The sequence below is a fragment of the Nanorana parkeri genome, unplaced genomic scaffold, assembly GCF_000935625.1.
Source record: "Nanorana parkeri isolate BGI_ZX_2015 unplaced genomic scaffold, ASM93562v1 scaffold91, whole genome shotgun sequence".
Lineage (NCBI taxonomy): Eukaryota > Metazoa > Chordata > Amphibia > Anura > Dicroglossidae > Nanorana > Nanorana parkeri.
Window position 1 is genome coordinate 2471687 of NW_017306359.1, and position 18547 is coordinate 2490233.

At 38.5% G+C, this 18547-nt stretch overlaps 1 protein-coding gene across 1 annotated transcript in view; it reads right to left on the bottom strand.

Annotated features, from left to right (window-relative positions):
• LOC108783848 (A disintegrin and metalloproteinase with thrombospondin motifs 20-like) overlaps positions 1–16778 on the bottom strand; it is a gene marked incomplete at its 5' end in the record, with an annotated part of 71738 nt that extends 54960 nt beyond the window's left edge. Inside the window, 9 exons of the mRNA XM_018552527.1 lie at positions 507–671; positions 2095–2305; positions 3091–3217; positions 5544–5673; positions 10566–10732; positions 11592–11687; positions 14229–14346; positions 16361–16497; positions 16597–16778. Of these exons, the coding sequence (XP_018408029.1) occupies positions 507–671; positions 2095–2305; positions 3091–3217; positions 5544–5673; positions 10566–10732; positions 11592–11687; positions 14229–14346; positions 16361–16497; positions 16597–16778 (1333 nt within the window). The remainder of the gene's footprint in view (positions 1–506; positions 672–2094; positions 2306–3090; positions 3218–5543; positions 5674–10565; positions 10733–11591; positions 11688–14228; positions 14347–16360; positions 16498–16596) is intronic.
• Between the last annotated feature and the right edge of the window lie 1769 nt (positions 16779–18547).

The window sequence follows — 18547 nt, forward strand, 5'->3', positions numbered from 1 at the left end:
CCCAACAGCCCCCCCCCCCCCCCATCCGCTGTGAATGATTTATTGGGGTTTTACCAAAAGTTTTTTTGCTTTTTTTTTTAAAGCTCCATGAGGCTTTATTCCTATATATGTCATTAACATTGCTAAGAACTGTAAGAGAGACCCAAAACAGTACAGAAAATAATTATTATCATAGGGTTTAGCTGGCATACGTTTTGATACTTACGTTCCATTGAGCCTTTTAAGCAGAATGCTGGTACAGCATCATCCTTCCAAAAATAATGTGCAGTACAACATAACAGGGGTGGACAAATTAATGAGATTCAGGAGCCAGTTTGCCTGATCCACAAGTCAAATACATTGACAACAACTAGAGAAACCCTCAAACGTTAGGCACCCACTGTAAATTTTAAGGAGCATACATGGTTCCTGGAATTTGTCCAGCCCTGCAATATAACGTGGGAACACAGCATACTTATCTGCCTCATGCAACGCCTTTAGAAGTTGAATTCGCACACCAACCCTACCTCACTCCATTCACTTGTAATCCAGGCAGGGCAAGAGTGTTCATTACAGGTCTGGGTTACAATTTTATGATCCTCGTTGCACTCTCGATCAACCAAACGGTGTTCAAAGTTGTTCATACAGTAGGCTTCCCTTGACTGCATGCCATTTCCACAGCTCCGAGAGCACTGCAACATACATTTATCATGTACAGTTTTACTAAACTTACAGGATCTCACAAAATTCCTATAGAGAGCATTCATTTTTTACATAATTTACAATGAATTAAAATTCCAGCATAGAGTTTAGGGCCCCCTTATAATGGCCACAGCAGGTTTGTAAACTCAGGAAGTGCAGAAATTAAACAAATAGAATCCCATACTGAGAAACTAAGAAGGTGGCTTATTTCTTCCGCATCTACCAATACTAATATATTAGCATTTCGTTTAGAACTCACCCTTTAAAAATAACTGAGAGAGAAAATGTAACAATTGATTTTCCTCTCCAGCATCTACCAAATCTGAAATATTAGCTTTCAGTTTATGACTTATCCTTTAAAAAGGAAGTAAGAAGAAAATATAACAATATTGGTTTATCAAAGAGCTTATCTTGGAAAGGGTAACTCTTTTCATTTACTCAGGGAAGGAAGCTTTCCAGTGATATACAACCATGAGGCCTCATCTGGGATTAGCAGTATGAAACAGACTGATTGTTAGAGATACTTATTCAAATATACGAACTTCTTTGTCAATGGCTTGCATAACATAAGTCTGCACAGGTTAAGCGGATCTCAGAAACAGTCTGCGACTTTAGCTACTCCTTAGTATCTCTAAGGATAATGAGATGAGATCATGAAGGCTGAAAATCACTTACAGGGTTATTTACAAACGGGTGAAGAGTTTGGAGAAGGCAGGAGAAGTGAACAATCTAGGCCAAAATAGCTGATTTGGAATGATTCTCCAGTTCAGCTATTTTGGCCTAGATTGTTCACTTCTCCTGCCTTATCCAAACTTTTCAACCTTTAGTGAATAACCCTTTAAATGATCTTGCTCTGTAAATAAAAGAGAGTTCAACTTTTTCTGAAAAACCCTTTAAATTTACCTGTACTCAGCTACGTTGATGCAGTCAAACAGGGTGTCTGCTCTTATCTTTCTAATGTCTCTATAATTCCTCATCCGCCACTGGAGCACCTAAACATCCTAAGCAAAGTACGACTTTCTGAACACCCACCACCCTACACATAGGAGTGCTTGGGCCAGGCAGCTTGCCCTTAACCCTTTCGCTGCCAAGCCCTCCGGAACATTTTTCAAATCAGCTGGCCAAGCCATTTATCCAACACTCCACTGTGAGAGGTGGGAGTAATGCAAGTGAGCCCCAAATTTATGTTTTACATTGGGTTCTAGCACTGGATCTTCGAAGATATCAATGCTGAAAGGAAGTAATAAACAGTGAATTTATGGTGCTGCAGTACAATAGCTGATGCTGACCCAACAGTACAGAAGACAGTACCAATTTATTATCATTAAACTAAACAATGTTGTCAAAGATTAAATATTTTTGACTGGAGGTTAGCTTTGTTGTTTGATAAATTAATGATTGCTGTGTACACACCTGGGACCATTCTGAATAACGCCAACTGACAGAGAGGCAGTCCCCATGGCAAAGTTCTCGATGCGCAGGTTTAGGATAGCTGTTGCAGAATTTATCTTCTACTGGAGTAGTCAGGCCTCTTTCAGAAGAATATTTTATACAGCTTATATCTAAGGATCGGTGTCCAGGTCCACACTGTGATGAACATTCACTTTTACTAGTCACATACCACCTGTAAACATAATCCATTAGACAAATAAATTAAGACAATTTATACAATCATATCATGCCCATCCCCCTGTGCTAAAGATATTATATTCAGTTACTGGTAGGTACCTTGTATGCTTTTTGCACACATATTAGAATGCACGAAGATTATTTAACTCCCCCTAGAATTATATATTTCCTAAAAGCAGAGAGCCTGCAGAATAAAATGGTGGTGTTTGCAATGTTTTATGTCACAATATTAATGCAATTATTTATTAAATCTACATTTTCAGTAAACAATACACTTAAGTTAACTTTAATGCACATAAACACAATGAATTACCCAAATTTGGTAAAATATAAATATGAGATTGAAGAGATAACAAACTTAAAAATTGCATGTGACCATGAAATAGTGAAAAACTACGGTACCCAAAATTGTTTTGTACGTAAGTGCACCCGACTCATGTTTTCATTATTATGTGCGTGTATGTGGGGTGACTTCAAAAAATCTTGGAGTGTTTTTACATTTTTTAATTGAACTTCATTTTTTAAAACAAGCCCTGTGTGATAGCATCTTATTGGTCCTCTTTAACCTCTTGCCGTCCGCCCGTAGTAAAAAAACGGACATGTCTATAATACATGTCAGTTTTGATTATTCACTTCTCCTGCATTCTCCAAACTCTTCACCCTTAGGTGAATAACCCTGTAAGTGTTATTGTACTCTAACAATGAATGCAGAAAGATATAATGAAGGCTAACTTGAGAAGATAGTTAGGGAGTATATGAGAATGCTATAGATATAGTTACCTTAACTGACAGTCTGTATTACATGGTTCAGTTATGGATTCAGGGCGAGGTAAATTCTCACATCTCTGCTCAGAAACAACAACACGGTCATTTCTACGTAGGCAAGTCACCTTTCTCTTGCGGACACCTAGATATTTGATACATTAAATGTTAGATATATCACATTTACCAGTTATGAGAATACATCCTATGATCCAGATTGTAGTAGTAAAAGTAAGTATGAAACAAAAGAGCATGTAACATAATGTTTGCCTTGCCCAATGCCAGCTCTTTAAAGCTAACCTTGCAGTGAAACGCAAGGTCCACTAATAATGTCTGGGCTGCCTCCCCATATATAAAACACTAGCTCTTAGTTTGTGCAATACTTGCCATCCTCCACTTGCGGCACCTAGGAAATGTTGATGTCACACTCCTTTCGGAGAGATCCTGGGAAATACAGAGCAGACCAAATCTTGCAAGAAGATGCTCTTGCAATGGACTGGACTGCTTTCTTGCAAGATTTCTGCTCTGCCTTTCCCAAGAATGTGTGGCATCACACCCAGAAATGCAGAAGGCAGGGGTAAGGTAAGTATAAAATCATTTTTTTTTCTTTACAGGTACCTTTTGCATATAATAGTAGCTAGTCATGTTTATAGTGGGAGGGGACACAGGCACTTTAAAGTGACATTAAACCCTCAGATTTTTTTAACATAAAACAATACTGTAATGTGTGCCTTACTGTAATCCATGGTTGTTTCCCTTCTCTTTGCTGCTCTTCCTTTTAAATCCTTATCTCTTCTCATGCTGGAGGAGAACGTCCCTTTGCAGCTGAGTGCCTTTTACTGTAGTGCTGGCTCAGGTTGTGAACCTGCACACAGACACCATGTATCCATTCCAGAGACAAGGCAGTCTGCTGCAAAACAGAAGTTCTGCCCAGCATGAGAAGAGATACGGATTTAAAAGGAAGAGCAGCAAAGAGAAGGGAAACAACCATGGATTACAGTAAGGTACACATTACAGTATCGTTTTATGTTAAAAAATCTGAGGGTTTAATGTCACTTTAAGTGCGCCTTGCATTTCACTGCAAGGTCTGCTTTAAAGAGGTACATAGAGTTGACATTGGACAAAGGAACATTTTGTTACATGCTGCCATTATTAATCTTACAAGGTGTGCTTTAATATACTTGCTGCTGTAACCTTTGGGGGTGGGAGTGCAGCCATGGAAATCATTATACTCCTACCTCTAAACACTGTACAGTTACTGCAGTAACTGATAAATTTAGCGGAACATGGAGGTGACATATGAAACACTGGCATGAGGCTTGTAAACACCACAGTTTCAAGCCAATGTGCTGTATTTACTGCAACACAGTGTGTTAGAAATTTGACATTTGTTTGGGTGCTATGTACAAGCTCCTTTTTCAATGTTGACATTGAAAAAGGAGCAAAACAACGATGAACAAATTATATTTGAGAGAACATAGATGGTTCTACTACCTGTAACTGAAACCCCAAAAGGGGAAAACCTTTCTCATTGGCAATACTGAATGACATAAATGCTTTTGGCACAGATCTTAGAGGGTCATAAGTCATAAAGTAATGATACAAAAATATAATATACACTTCAATCTGTTGAATGGTTGGAAGTATTTAAAAAAGGTTAATGTTATTTTAGTTGTTTAAAGCCCAACCCCACTTTAACCTACTTCCTACTGCACCTTTTTAAAAAAATCCCTCTCTACATACCTAACCTGTCTGTGACAAATGGGAGTCTGTCCACTTTTGCTCTGACGTCTGGCCTAAATTCTGCAGAGAGCAGTGCTCAACTTATGATGCAAGCGCCGTTCTATGCAGCATTGTATGCTGATCCCAGGCTAATCAAGGGCGTGTGTACATTTTTTACAGTTGAAAATTGACTACATGACAATACGTGCCAAGTTTGCTAAAAAGACAGCCCATCAGAACAGCTTGCTTTGTGGCTACAAATGTCTTAATGAAACATTTCTTAAAACTCTTTTTTATTTAAATGTGTACAAAATCACTGTATATTTCCATACATTTTTATAAACTATTGGAGGTAGTTACTTTATTATTTATGACAACATAAGGATTGTACAAAAACACTTACTGTATATCACTCTTAGTAGAAAAGAAAGCACTCCGCCTATTTTACAAGGTGAAAATACTAAAATTCAGACTTATGGTCTAAGCACATATGTTTTATACATCTTGTAAAGAATAAATATATGATTAAACCCACAGTCTTTAGAAAGCAACAGGTGTTCACCAGTGCTATATCATTATTGTTGACATTGCTAATATGGACCTTTATTTTAAAGGTTCAATTATTATGGCAAGACATGACAAGTTTTAGGCACATCTTAATCTTGCAATGCAAAACTTTAATTTATGCTCAAACATTTAATAATATACTAAACAGGAAATTGCCTCAAAACATAACTTAATCTTGATACCTTGGCATATGTTATTGCAGGCCTGCCATGGTCCATACCAATCCCATGAAAACTGGTTACTCTTATCCTCGATGGGAATACTAAATGTGTACCGTACATCAGGATTGTATAAATTCCCAACACATAAGATCTGAAAATCAAGCATGGGCCTTCAATATTTAACATCTTTTACACAAGTAAGCAAATTAGAACATAGAAAATAGTTAATGACTAATCTGAAAGTTATGAAGGAATATGGCTGCTTCTAAAAAAAAGGCTAATACCAGTCACGAAAATAGATCAACATGTAAAATTATATTAAGGTTTTATAGCAGGTGCCATAAAATGCTTTCACTTACCTTAACTGTGCTCTTGCCTCCACAATTCATCACTGAAACCTTCTACCAGATACAGCTGTACCTGGCCACTGCCCACCACAATGCAGCACCTTTTCCCTAGGTCTTTTCGATTGTTCTTACATATGGAACATTTTTGCATCTCTAATTATAGCCTCATGTATGCCTCCTCATTTTCCTATGCATTCTGGGTTTAGGCAGATGCCTTCTTTAGCTAACTTGACTTTTTTCTAGGTGTCCTAATGCCGTAGAGGTAGTCAATGTCCCCCCACCATCATCTGCAGCGTGCAGCCATCGCTCCCCACTGTGGAGGCCTAACCTACTGTAGAACCACCTGTACTTTCCCTGGTTCTCTGCACAAATACCTTGACTCCCATTTTCCCCAAGTTTACCTTCATAATGCTACTTCTAAGAAGAGGGGGGGGTGTTGACAGGCTTTCGCTGTTCCCTCATTTTACATGTAGCAAAGAGATTGCTGATTCAGCAGGAAGGTATTAAATTCTGGTGGGGCACCACATGGACCACCTCTTGATAAATTTTCTACTATTCCCTACACGTCAACTCAACCGACATCCCTACGCAACCTCCTAGGACAATAATCTCTAGTTAACATATGGCGCAAATTACATCCATCGAGCTGAGACTAGAAAATCTTCCCACCTCCACACAACTCTTTTTCTAGAATCGACCATATCTTCACATGTCATGTTATGTTACCCTCGGTCACATCAGCTACCATGCACAATGTCTCATAGTCAGATCACTTTGCGGTAACCGTATTCTTATCTTCCCTCTTGGCAATGTCCATGGACCTCCGTGGGTCCTTAAATTACTATCTTTTGGCTGACAAATCTCATGAACCATTATTGTGATCTGCTATTGTTGGTTAACTTGCTATAAACTCCAACCCTGACGTTTCTCCTGTTACTATTTGGGATGCACACAAAGCCGTGATTCAAGGCGAATGTATTAAATTAGCCTCCTATCTTAAAAAAGAAATACTGTCTAAACAAAAAATTCTTGAGAGAAATTATGCCACGGCAGTTTCCCAATTCCAACAATGCCCCTCCACAACCAATAGGCTCCAAATGGACAATGCTAAAAGGGAACTGAACCTACTTCTTGTTCAATTTGCTGATAAACAACTTCGTAGGACCCAACACTGCAGCCACATGAAAATGAACAAACAAGACACTATGCTAGCCACTCATCTCAGTAAGCCACTCTGACCTGTGTCACAAACCATTTAAATTACGTACAGACCTAGGCACAGTCACCACTAATCCTTCACTTATAGTACAAGAATTTGAGAAGCATCTAGCTCAACTATACATCTCTGACAAAACTTTTTCCACCTCCCGTGCGGATAGTTTATTCTCCCCCATTACTCTGCCCAAAATTCATGTTGAACTTAAACATTTAATTGATTCCCCGATTTCCGAGGTGGAAGTTTGTGCAGCCATACAGATTCTACTCATTGGGCTAACTATAGGCCTATCTCACTATTAAATATGAATGTTAAACTATTGTCCAAAGTAATCGCGAACAGGTTCAATACAGGCACGGGTCAGCTTATTTATAGTGACCAGGTGGGTTTCATCCCATCTGGGCATGCTACTGTTAACATCTGCAGAGGTACAATTATCCCCCAAATTGCCAAGAAGTGTGGGATCCCCCTAATGTTTCTTTCCTTAGATATCAAAAAAGCATTCGACTCACTCTCCTGGCCTTTCCTTTTTTATGTTTCGAGCAAATGGAGTTTTGGCCCCTACTTCTGTCAATGGGTATCAACTCTTTTCACTAACCCCACGGCCCGTGTGAAATATGCAGGCTTTATATCACGTCTTTTCCCCATTGGCAGTGGCATGAGGCAAGGTTGCCCCTTATTTCCGTTGCTCTTTGCATTGGCCATAGAACCTCTAGCTAAGTTAATACGTAATCACGGTGACAACATGGGTTTATCTGTAGCTGGCCAGTGTCACAAATTGTGCCTGTACGCAGACGGCATCCTCTTATTCCTCCCACTGTATCCATTCCTAATCTACTTTCTCTCCTTACACAATTTGGCCCCCTCTCCGGCCTTCAGGTTAATCTTGACAAGACTAGGGCTCTCAACATCTCCCTTTCCACACCTGTCGCTAGGGTTGCACAGATACCAAGTACAATACTTGGTACAAGTATGAGTACATGTACCGATACTTTTGAGCTCCAAGACTAGACTAGAGAAAAATTTAAAAATTAGTAGGCAGCTGTCATTTGTAAGGAGCACACGGAGCTCCTGGGATTTGTACATCTCTGTTTTAATGTACGATTTTGTTTTTATAAATATAAATAAAGGGATACACAGATACCAGTTTTTCGAGTACGAGTACTGGTACCTGCCGAGTACTTACAAGTACGAGTACTGATACATTTTTGTTTATTTTCATGTGACAATTTTTCTAAAACAATACAGACTAATGATTTCAGAACAGTGGTGGAGTGCCAGAGCCAGGTCCCAGATGCAACCGCTGCAACACTGGTAGTTCTCATGAAAATGCCAAGTATCTGCACTAGTACTCGAAAAGTATCTGTGCATCCCTACCTGTCGCCCATCAATTAGTTCTACCTTCCTCTTTCCCTGGGAGGATTCCAGTCTACCGTATTTAGGTATCCAACTTACGAGATCCTTAGACTCCTTTTATGCAGCAAATTACCCTAGGTTACTATGTAATTTGTCCTCCCTGCTCTCGGCTTGGAAATCTTACCCGCTTTCAAGGCTAGGCTGCATTGCAGCTGTCAAAATGACCTACCCAAATTATTGTATATCTTTAGGGTTCTTCTGATCCCAGTTCTTCTCCATATCCTACGCATTCTGCAACAACAATTGTTGCGCTTTATCTGGAATGATACATGCCTTTGAGTATCCAAGTTTACTTTGTTCCAAACTTGACAGCAGGGGCCCCAAACTTGCTCCAATACTATCGGGCTGCACAAATAGCACCTCGTACTAAATACCACACCTGTGGGTGGCTTTGGAAGCAATTGATTGTGACCCGATTGGAGTAGATAACTTGCTATGGTTGCCCCCTCGCGAGAGACGGGCGTTGCAGAATCCGATCATTAAACACTCCCTCAAGATATGTGACTCATATCTCCACATTTACCTCTGCTATCCCCACTACATAACCCTGCTTTCTTACTGGGTTTGGAATCCCCTATTTTTTTTAAACAATGGACCTCCAAAGGACCCCTTCGCTTCAGTGCCCTCCTTAATGCTTCAGGAATGATCCCCTTCCTACTAGTGCAAACCAAATTTCAGCTTTCACAAACTTGCAGATTAAACATTATGTCACTTCGTTGATACATTGTTATCCTTCCTCAGCATCACGTACTGCTTTTGAACGTATATGTGAAGATTTACCACATGCTCCAGGAGTAATCTCTTTGCTATATGGAACTTTAGTTTCAGGCCCAACCCCTCCTACCGATAATCATATAAAGGCATGGTCTCTAGATCTAGGACTCACCCTGGAACCTGACCAATTGGCTCAAATTTGGGACACAACCAAATCCTGCTCTCAAAATGCTAATGCCCAGGAAGGTAACTATAAAGTCCTATTTCGTTGGCACTTGGTTCCTTCTAGACTTGGATAGATGTCTTCAAATCACACTCCCCTTTGTTTCCGAGGTTGTGCTGAATCTGGTACTGTGCTCTATAATTGGTGGTCCTGCCCCAAGGCCTAAAACTTCTGGTGTAAAGTCTTCAGACTCCTCCATACACTTCTACATTATGCCTCATCCTTTTCCCCTTACGTAGCTTTACTTAACTTGAAACCACAAGGTCTGTCTAAATAAAAATTTGCTTTAATGGCTCTTTTACTAACTGCCGCTAAACATGTTATCGCAAAGTCCTGGAATTCCCTGCCCCTGCACTTTAATGAAGTGAAATCTCAAGTACATATGACTCTTTCTCATGAAAAACCTTCCGCTAAATTGTCAGGCTCTATGTCCAATTTCCTCAGGATATGGAATCCATGGATTTCATGATCCGTGTCTCCCCATTTCGATCGTCACTTACTGACTCTTTAAAATATACCAAGGTTCCTACTTATTATCTAGAGTTTGGCCTTGTTCTCTGGGACACCTCTCCTCTCTTTCTTTCCCCTTCTCTCTTTTTCCTGTTCTTTCCGCCTTCAGTTTCCGCTATGCACTTTGCCCTATTTTGTTTACATTTAATTATTCGCTCTAAAGTGTTTTGGTTAATAATTAAATATGTCTTTTTTTTTTCTCCCTCTTGCCATTATCACATTCTGTATTTTGGGAATTTTTTGTCTTATGCTGACTTTGTATTCTCGCAAACAGTAATGATGCTTGGTTTTTTTTTTCTCATTTGGAAAAAAGTTTATTTCAAATGAATAGAAGCTGTTCATTGTAAGCAAGCATGTCAGTGTTATTTAATTTCTCCCTATGGCTATTTCTGGACATGGCTAATGAAGGAAATGGAAAATAATGGATTTACTAGCAGGATCAATAGGTAATAAAACTGTGTGAATGCTTTTGCCAGACCTCATCATATATGTCACTTTTGTTTTTTGCCAATAGTTTTTTTTTTTAAGTGCCTTTGCAGCTTGATGAATAAGTACCAAAGATCTTATCAATTAGATAAAATGAAAAAGCCACATGGTTATAAAATATTTTAAGTTACCTGTAGAATTAAATCTTCCTCCAGACGGTCTGTACAGTTAATTCTTTCTACAACATTGTCGGAACCACTATATTCCAAAACAGCACCCCGAGAATTTATTTCCCTTTTAAATCTGCTTACAACAAAATTGCCATTGAGGATGAAATTTCCATGACTGTCAGATAAAGCTGAAATAGAGATATATTAAATGTAAATAGAAAAATGTACCATATCTGTTACATAATAAACTTGTTATACAACAATGTTCTGTGTTTTACCAAAAAAGTGAAAATTCACATTTATTTTTTGCTCCATTAGCTTTCAATATAATGTCCTACAGTAAGTAAGGTAGAACATCTATCTACATAGCGTGTATAATCAAGACCCTAACATTTGCCTGGAGTTAAAGACAATAGGTTGTTTTTCTTTTAACAGGCATATATTTTAATATTTCAAAATATTGCATACAGAGAGGGTGCCTACATATGCAGAGTGGCGGCAGGTTCCAGGTATGTAATAGGCACCATTCCTCCCGCTGCTACCAATGATGGGTATTATTCCTCCCACTGACTTCTGACAATAATGTTTGGGCACTGTTATTCTCACTGACCACTGAAGTATTTATTACTCCTTCTGAACACTGATGCTGGGGTTTTTATCACTCTCACTGATTTAAAGGTATTTTTTACTTCCACTGACCAATAACACAGGGACTTTAGCTACTCCTACTGACGCTGGGGCATTTATTACTCCCACTGACACTGGGGCAAATATTGCTCTCACTAACCACTGACACAGGGACATTTATTACTCCCAGAGCACTGATTTACTGGCATAATTTTTTCCCCACTAATGCCAGGGATTCTTTTAAGTCCTAATGGCCACAGTCTGGTCCCCAAGCAGGCTGAACGACAGTTAACTGGTCCTTTGTCTAAAAAGTCCCTTGAATAACACAATCCTCACTTAGCCCCCATGATCAACAAATGGTTCGAAAAACATTATGTTTAGCAAACACGACATATTTTCTAACTGCTTTCATACACTTACCTAAGTAATTGTCATCATCAGATCTTCCTGAATAGCTATGTTGATGCACATCAATATTTGTTGCTCCAGCTGGAATCTTAACAATGGTATTGTATCCTGAATAGAAAAAATAAGTTATAATTTACTACTGAAAAATCAAAGATTGCTAGAGGGATAACTGTCTCAGACGTCAGTTGTAAACTATGCCTACTTACTGACAAAAATAAAAAAAAGTATTTTGAGCATATGGAATATCCCTTGTTTAACTAGCATTTGACAGTAACAAATATAGGCGTTTGTAACCCATTATAAGTTAACAGAGTTTTGAGCCACAAACCTAAACATTTATACAAATTCATGTACTACCAATACAAACAAACAACATAGAAATATATTCATAATTTTAAATCTGACATTTACACATTTATGCAATTGCAGAAACAACTCCTGCCAAGAAGAATGACTGTACATTGGAAATTGATAACAATATATTTGTACGAACGTACCACAAGATGGCAGTAGTCTCTAAGAATTGTTATATTATGTCTGATCAGTGTTTAATGCGGGGAAGAAAAAGCTGTAAATAGAGCACAATTTCTAAAACTATGTTTAACCACTTGCTGACTGGGGTGTTTACACCCCCATCCTGTCCAGGCCATTTTTCAGTATTCAGCGCTGCGGTACTTCAACTGACATTTATTCTGCCATGCAACGCTGTACTGAAACAAATTTTATACCATTTATTGGGGACAGATAGAGCTTTCTTTTGGTGGTATTTAATCATCGTTGGGGTTTTTATTTTTTATTATATAACAAAAAAGTGCTGAATACTTTTTTTTTTACGGTTTTCCCTTTATCATTTTAGGAAACATTTATTTGTACCCAATTTTTTGGTAAAATATAAAAGGCGGGGTCACATCGGGTAAATAGACACCAAACATGTCAAGCCCGCGAAATTGAATGGATAAAGAAGTTTAAGGAAGGTCGCACAAGTGTTAGCCATCAAGAAAGAGCTGGGCGCCCATCCATGTCCACAGCTGATGACAACATTGAGCGTACACGTGAAATGATTTTGTTGAATAGACGAGTGACAGTGGATTATGTGGAAAATCATTTGCAAATCAGAAAGCAGCCCTACGAGGCCGAAGATTCGCCTCTGATGAAGAAGTGAAGACAGCGTGGCATTCGTAGCTCACAGCTCAGCCTAAAACATGAGGGAATCAGAAAGCTTGTTGACAGATGAACAAAGTATATTGAAAAGCAAGGAGATTTTGACGAAAAATTATGTATTTGTCTTTTCTAAAAGTTGATTAAAATAAATTCTAGTCAGAGTGCGGATAATTTTTGACTCACCTTCGTACATACACTTTAAAGTCTATCTGTAGTCAGAATGTCTTTCTAATTTTGAACAGTAGGGAAGGGTTAGAACTTCTTTCAGATTCCACTACTGTCTTTCGCCCTGTTGGAGAGATTTATCTTCCCCATGCTTCCAGGTGACCACTGTTACCAAGAAAGATAGTGATGGGAAATCCAAAATTTTACCATTGTCACTGGAACAGAAGGTGAGGGGGAGTCATCAAAATGCGACACCAGTTCCAGTAACAACTATCTATGAGCGGCTTTCCCCTCACTTAGGAAAGATGTTCCCTTACTTTCTGGTATTCTCCAGGGAAGGAAATGGGAAGATATCTCCTCAACAGCACACATACATAAAAAATAAATTTGCTGTAACCATTCTCTACACTTTCCAATACTATAAATATATTAGTGTAGACTAGAGATATGATTTGAAATAAACTGTTACTTACAGAAACAAACAGGCTGCAACTGCTTACCTCCTTTTGAAAATGCTAGTTGTATGGCTGTGTCTGGCTTCAATTCTTTCTGACTTATTAACCCTGAGACAAGCATTCGGCAAGTGAAGTTGATGCAAAGTAAAAATTCTGAATCTGTGCACTTGCTCTAGGTTAGTAGCTCAAAGTACTGAAGTCTTTATTTCAGCCAAATGTCCATGCAACTAGTATTTTTAGCAGGAAAGGACAGTAATGGCAGCCAACATGTTTCTCTCTTTACAGGATGACTTTATATGTAATCTATGACTGTGCATAGGATCAAGAAAAAGGCAGGAAAAAAATCCATAAATCATAATCTTGACAGTTGTAATAATTATAAAATAGTTTACGAGATCTTTAAAAACAGTAGTTCAATAGAGGATGAACAGGTTTTTTTAGACACCTGAAAAATATGTACTTTGAAATCAGATTGTCTGTCAGACAGTTTGTCAAGGTGTTCTAGTGATTCCGTTTACAGATTCTGTAATGGTAGAATAAAACCCATAAAATAGCCAGGAAGTTTTCATGAATGATACTATACACTGTGCCAAAACAGCATTGTGAAAACAGTACAAAGGGTACAAACAGTACAAAGGCACCATCATATTCATTAGCCTGCAGACAATGGTCATCAATATCTACACTTCACACAGAAACTGTCTTTTGGATGGCTATGGCTGCTGTGCAGTATAGCAAGCCAAGCAAACAAAAGTTTGACTATTCACAAAATGTACTCCAACATAAGTACAACTGTCATTTGTAACTGTACAGTAGTAAAACATGCTGAGCTTTGTAAGCCCAGTGAGAATACTGCATATCAACATACCATACTGAGCTTTATTAAAGGTTCCCGCCACAGTTTTACAGGAGGAATTATCACCGCCACAAACACCACATTTATCTTTCCTTGCTTTGGAATTTAGAACATGATCACAACCTGCTTGCTAGAAGAAAAGAAAAAAGGGGATGAAATACAGAACATGGCACAAATGAAATATAACTTGCAATCTCTGTTTTTCTCCAATCTCTATAACATTATCATTGAGAAGTACTTAGCTCTTAGGATTTTCCAACTACTATAGGTTTTAAAAGCCCTCCTTTGAACAAATTTTAGGATATATTAAATGACAAGAAATAATATGTGAACAAATCAAGCATTTTAATGTAAGAGCACTTCTAACTACCCCCTTCCATCGCCCAGAACTCTGACCACATCTTTTCCAGATTTTGACTTTTTGTAGCTTGCCTGGTGCCACACAGCCTCTGGCTGAAATCTTCAGATAATCCAAGGAGTAATGGTGCAATTGAGCTAAAATCTATAGAAAGCCCACCTGTAAGACTTTCATGCTGCAATGGTCTTCCATTGTAGTATAAGGAGCACAGGATGAAGGGCTTCTGAAAATTAGGCAGGTTGCAGAGTTAGGATCTGAAGACAGCAGTGTTTTAGGTAGTTGTATCAAAAGCTGAAAGTGCCAGGGAAGGGAGGGCGTGGAAACGTAATATTGCACTTCTAAATTCTACTGTCATTGAACTACAAATTAAGGCTCAGGACAGTTTTATAGACATTTTAGAAAATGGTATAGAAGTGAATGAATACAAAATTAAAAGGGTGCTTATTGATAGATCAAAACTGTTTCCTACTCCCTTCCTAAGCAATAACATGAGAACTGTCTTGATGCAATTTATATTTCCTTGGAAGATAATAAGCAAATATATATCACTTCATTAATTTATTCTGTAAACCTTGCCTTACATTTGCTTGAAACTGTCTGTTGGAAGTCTTAAGGCAAAGCATAGATGACACTTGATGTGGAAGTATATTCAACACCTATGAGCATCATCCTTAAAGTCACACTAAACTCAGACGTTAAATCTTTCAAATGCATTAAAGTACCTTAACTGTTAACAAAAATGTATTTTATTTGTGTTTCACCCTGTATATCCTCAAATCATCTCTGAGGCTCCATTCACACCTAGGCGTATTGTTGCAGCTAATTCAGCAAGACAAAACGCTCCACCCAAGGTATCCTCTTCATTTGAATGGCCCCCGTTCATACCTGTGAGTTTTGTCAGTTTTGTCACAAGCAGAAGTACGCACAGTGCGATTTTTACTGTGCGCATTTTGCCCATTCCCACGAATGTGCCAAAATCTGCTCACAAAAAGGCACAACTTAATATACGCTTGTAAAACACGTGCAAAAAACACTCAAAAAAGACACGTGTAAAACTTGCGTAATAGGTGTCGTCTAGGTGTGAATCCATCCTGAATTTGTGTTGACACTGTCCTTCCTTCATGTTCCCCATGTTTCCTGTGTGTGTTGTAAAGTTCCCCCTCCAGAATGTAAGGGAACTATCTGGGGAAGCACAAGTGAAATGTAACACATCCATCTCTATTTCATGTATTTAGTTATGGGTAATATACACAAAAGTTAGCAACATTCAAGATGTTAAGGAAATAAAAGATGGCAGTAAGCACAGATGAAAGTGGACTGCCAAAAACATAAGGGCATGATTAACCATGTAACAACAATAAAACTGAACGAGACAGAGAAATGGCTTGCACACATGAGTGCTTTCTCTTTGTCACAGGTGTGTTTAGTGTAGCTGACAATGCTGATAATTAAGGTGAAAATGAGTGATCAAAGAAAGCACTGGATAGAACACGGAAGTACCAGGGAAGCCAGCAAACACTATCTACATCACATTCATTAAACACAAAAAGACAGCGCTGTCACATTAAAGACTAAGCATGTTTGGCACAGTCAACAAGCAATCATATCAGAGGCTATATGTCACACACTTTAAGCTTATTAAGTATCCTGCCATAAAGTGAACGTAACTACTTTTTAAAGCTAATTAAGAGACTGAATGGAAAGAAGTATATCTAGACAACATAAAAAGTATAATTATACATAGACACATATATACACAGCACATACACACATGTTTTATTCATACCCTGCACAACCCTTGAACACACAAGTCATCCGTTTCAGGACCACAAGGAGTACCATCAACAACTCTGTCTTTCAGCTGGTAATAAGACGACGTCCCAGAAACACGACAAAATAGCTTGCAGCGATCTTTCATTAAGACTGTACAAACAATACAACATTTGATTCTGTTACTGTGAAGCTTCTGCATCAAGTGCTGTTTTATTTTTCAGGAAAAAAAGGGTCACTCTCAATACTTACTGCCACTATATTTTGGAATCCAGCGTACATTAGTTGTAAGACCATTAATGTTAAAATGTTTGCCATCAAAATGAGAGCACTGCACTTCTCTAAAATCCTTCTTTCCTTTTGGACAGGGATCGGTACTACAAGATCGAAATTTCAATCTCCTCCCTACACAATATTTTCCACCATTTCTTGGTCTGAAACAAATGAACAATTACTGCCAACCCACATTCTGAAATGTAAGCACAAATATTAAAAAATACAAAAGAAGAATATGCTGTCATGCACATGAAGTTATAAAAAGATACACGGATAATATGCAGAAGTTACATTTGAAAAAGTGATAAATAGCAACAAAAAAAAAATTAATTAATTATTCTTAAATAACTGGAAAAAACAAAAACTACAGTTCCATCATTAGTGCCACTATGTTATGATCAGTATTAGGGATGTCCCGATACCACTTTTTCAAGACCAAGTACAAGTACTGTCCCTCATGTACTTGCCGATACCAATTACCGATACTTTTTCTTAAAGGGACATGGGAAATTTTTTATAAAACAGTACAGACTAATGATTTTAGGGCAGTTTCTCACCAGTGCTGCGTGCATTGGAGGTGACAGATTCTCTTTAAGGTGACATTAGGGGTCTTTTAGACACGGAGGAGCATACAGGGGGGAGGGAGGCAGCGGGGGATCACAGCTGCAGTCTCTTCTGCCTTCTCGTGCTGGCTACAGAGGTCTGTGAAAGGGACACCAAGCTCTGCAGCCAGCACCAGCAGGGAGAAGAGAAAAGACTGTCCACACAACACTTACCCCCGCCATGCTGTCACACTTCAGGAGAGGTCAGAGCGGAGATGGAGCCTCATTTGGTGGAGAGGTAAACTGGGGGAGGGGCTATGGGGGTCAATGGCCAAAGCTAGTTAAAAAAATTTAAACAGCCGGTATCTGATCTAGGCATCGGGGGATTTTCAGGAGTACAAGTACTCCTGAAAATGCCCTGTATCGGCCCCGATACCAGTACTAGCATCGGTATCGGGACATCCCTAATCAGTATACTAGGATCAGGCATGAGAGAAGTACAGTACATCCACCTATCTCTGATTTTCACCAATTCCTCTTTACTATTCCTCTCATACCAGTTCTACAATAACAGAAACATTTGTAGCAAAAATCAGTGTCAATATATGAGTATGAAAAAATTTCCATTATCTTTTAGTAGGTACAGCAGGAATTATGTCAACTGTACAATATACCAGTAAAAACTTTTGCAATTAGGCCTCATCCTAATTGTCTGCATCATTGTTAGAAATATCCTCCATTTATCCCTGGTTGTTGGTGTGCGAACTTTCAGCAAAGTGCTAATACTGAGCAGGCAGCTATATACGTTGGAGATCAAGCCATTCAGGCATTTTTTTGTCAATTTTATCTTAATTTAAAATGTTATTTATGATCCCCTACATTCTTAAAGATTATCTACAGGGGCTTCTGCGCTCGATTAATCTAAGAAAAACTGGGCGTTACTCCTTACAGCTGCTCACTTAAATTGGCTGCATGAGCCTGCATTAATATAATTCAAATATGTGTTGAATGATTCTTAAAGATTACATGGGTACTGGGCTTTGATGAATGTTTACCTGTTGAGTCTTGCTACCAATAAATAGAAAGTATGCTGACTTTGTAGAGGGACACCTTATAATCTGCATTACCATTCTAAAGGACTCTATTCATCACTTTGCAATTTCTGTTAGAGCACTGGGGGTTCTTGGTTTGAATCCCAGCAAGGTCACTATCAACCTGTAACCAGGTTTGCATGTAAAGCGCTGTGTAAATTGTCCACGCTATATAAATACGAGTACCTGTAATAAATCTTAGTTTAAGTAAGCCATTGTTTTATACCAAAGCAGGCTATGCCTTTTACCAAATAGTTATTAGAAAAATAAGTTTTCCCCAGGGAGAGGGGATCC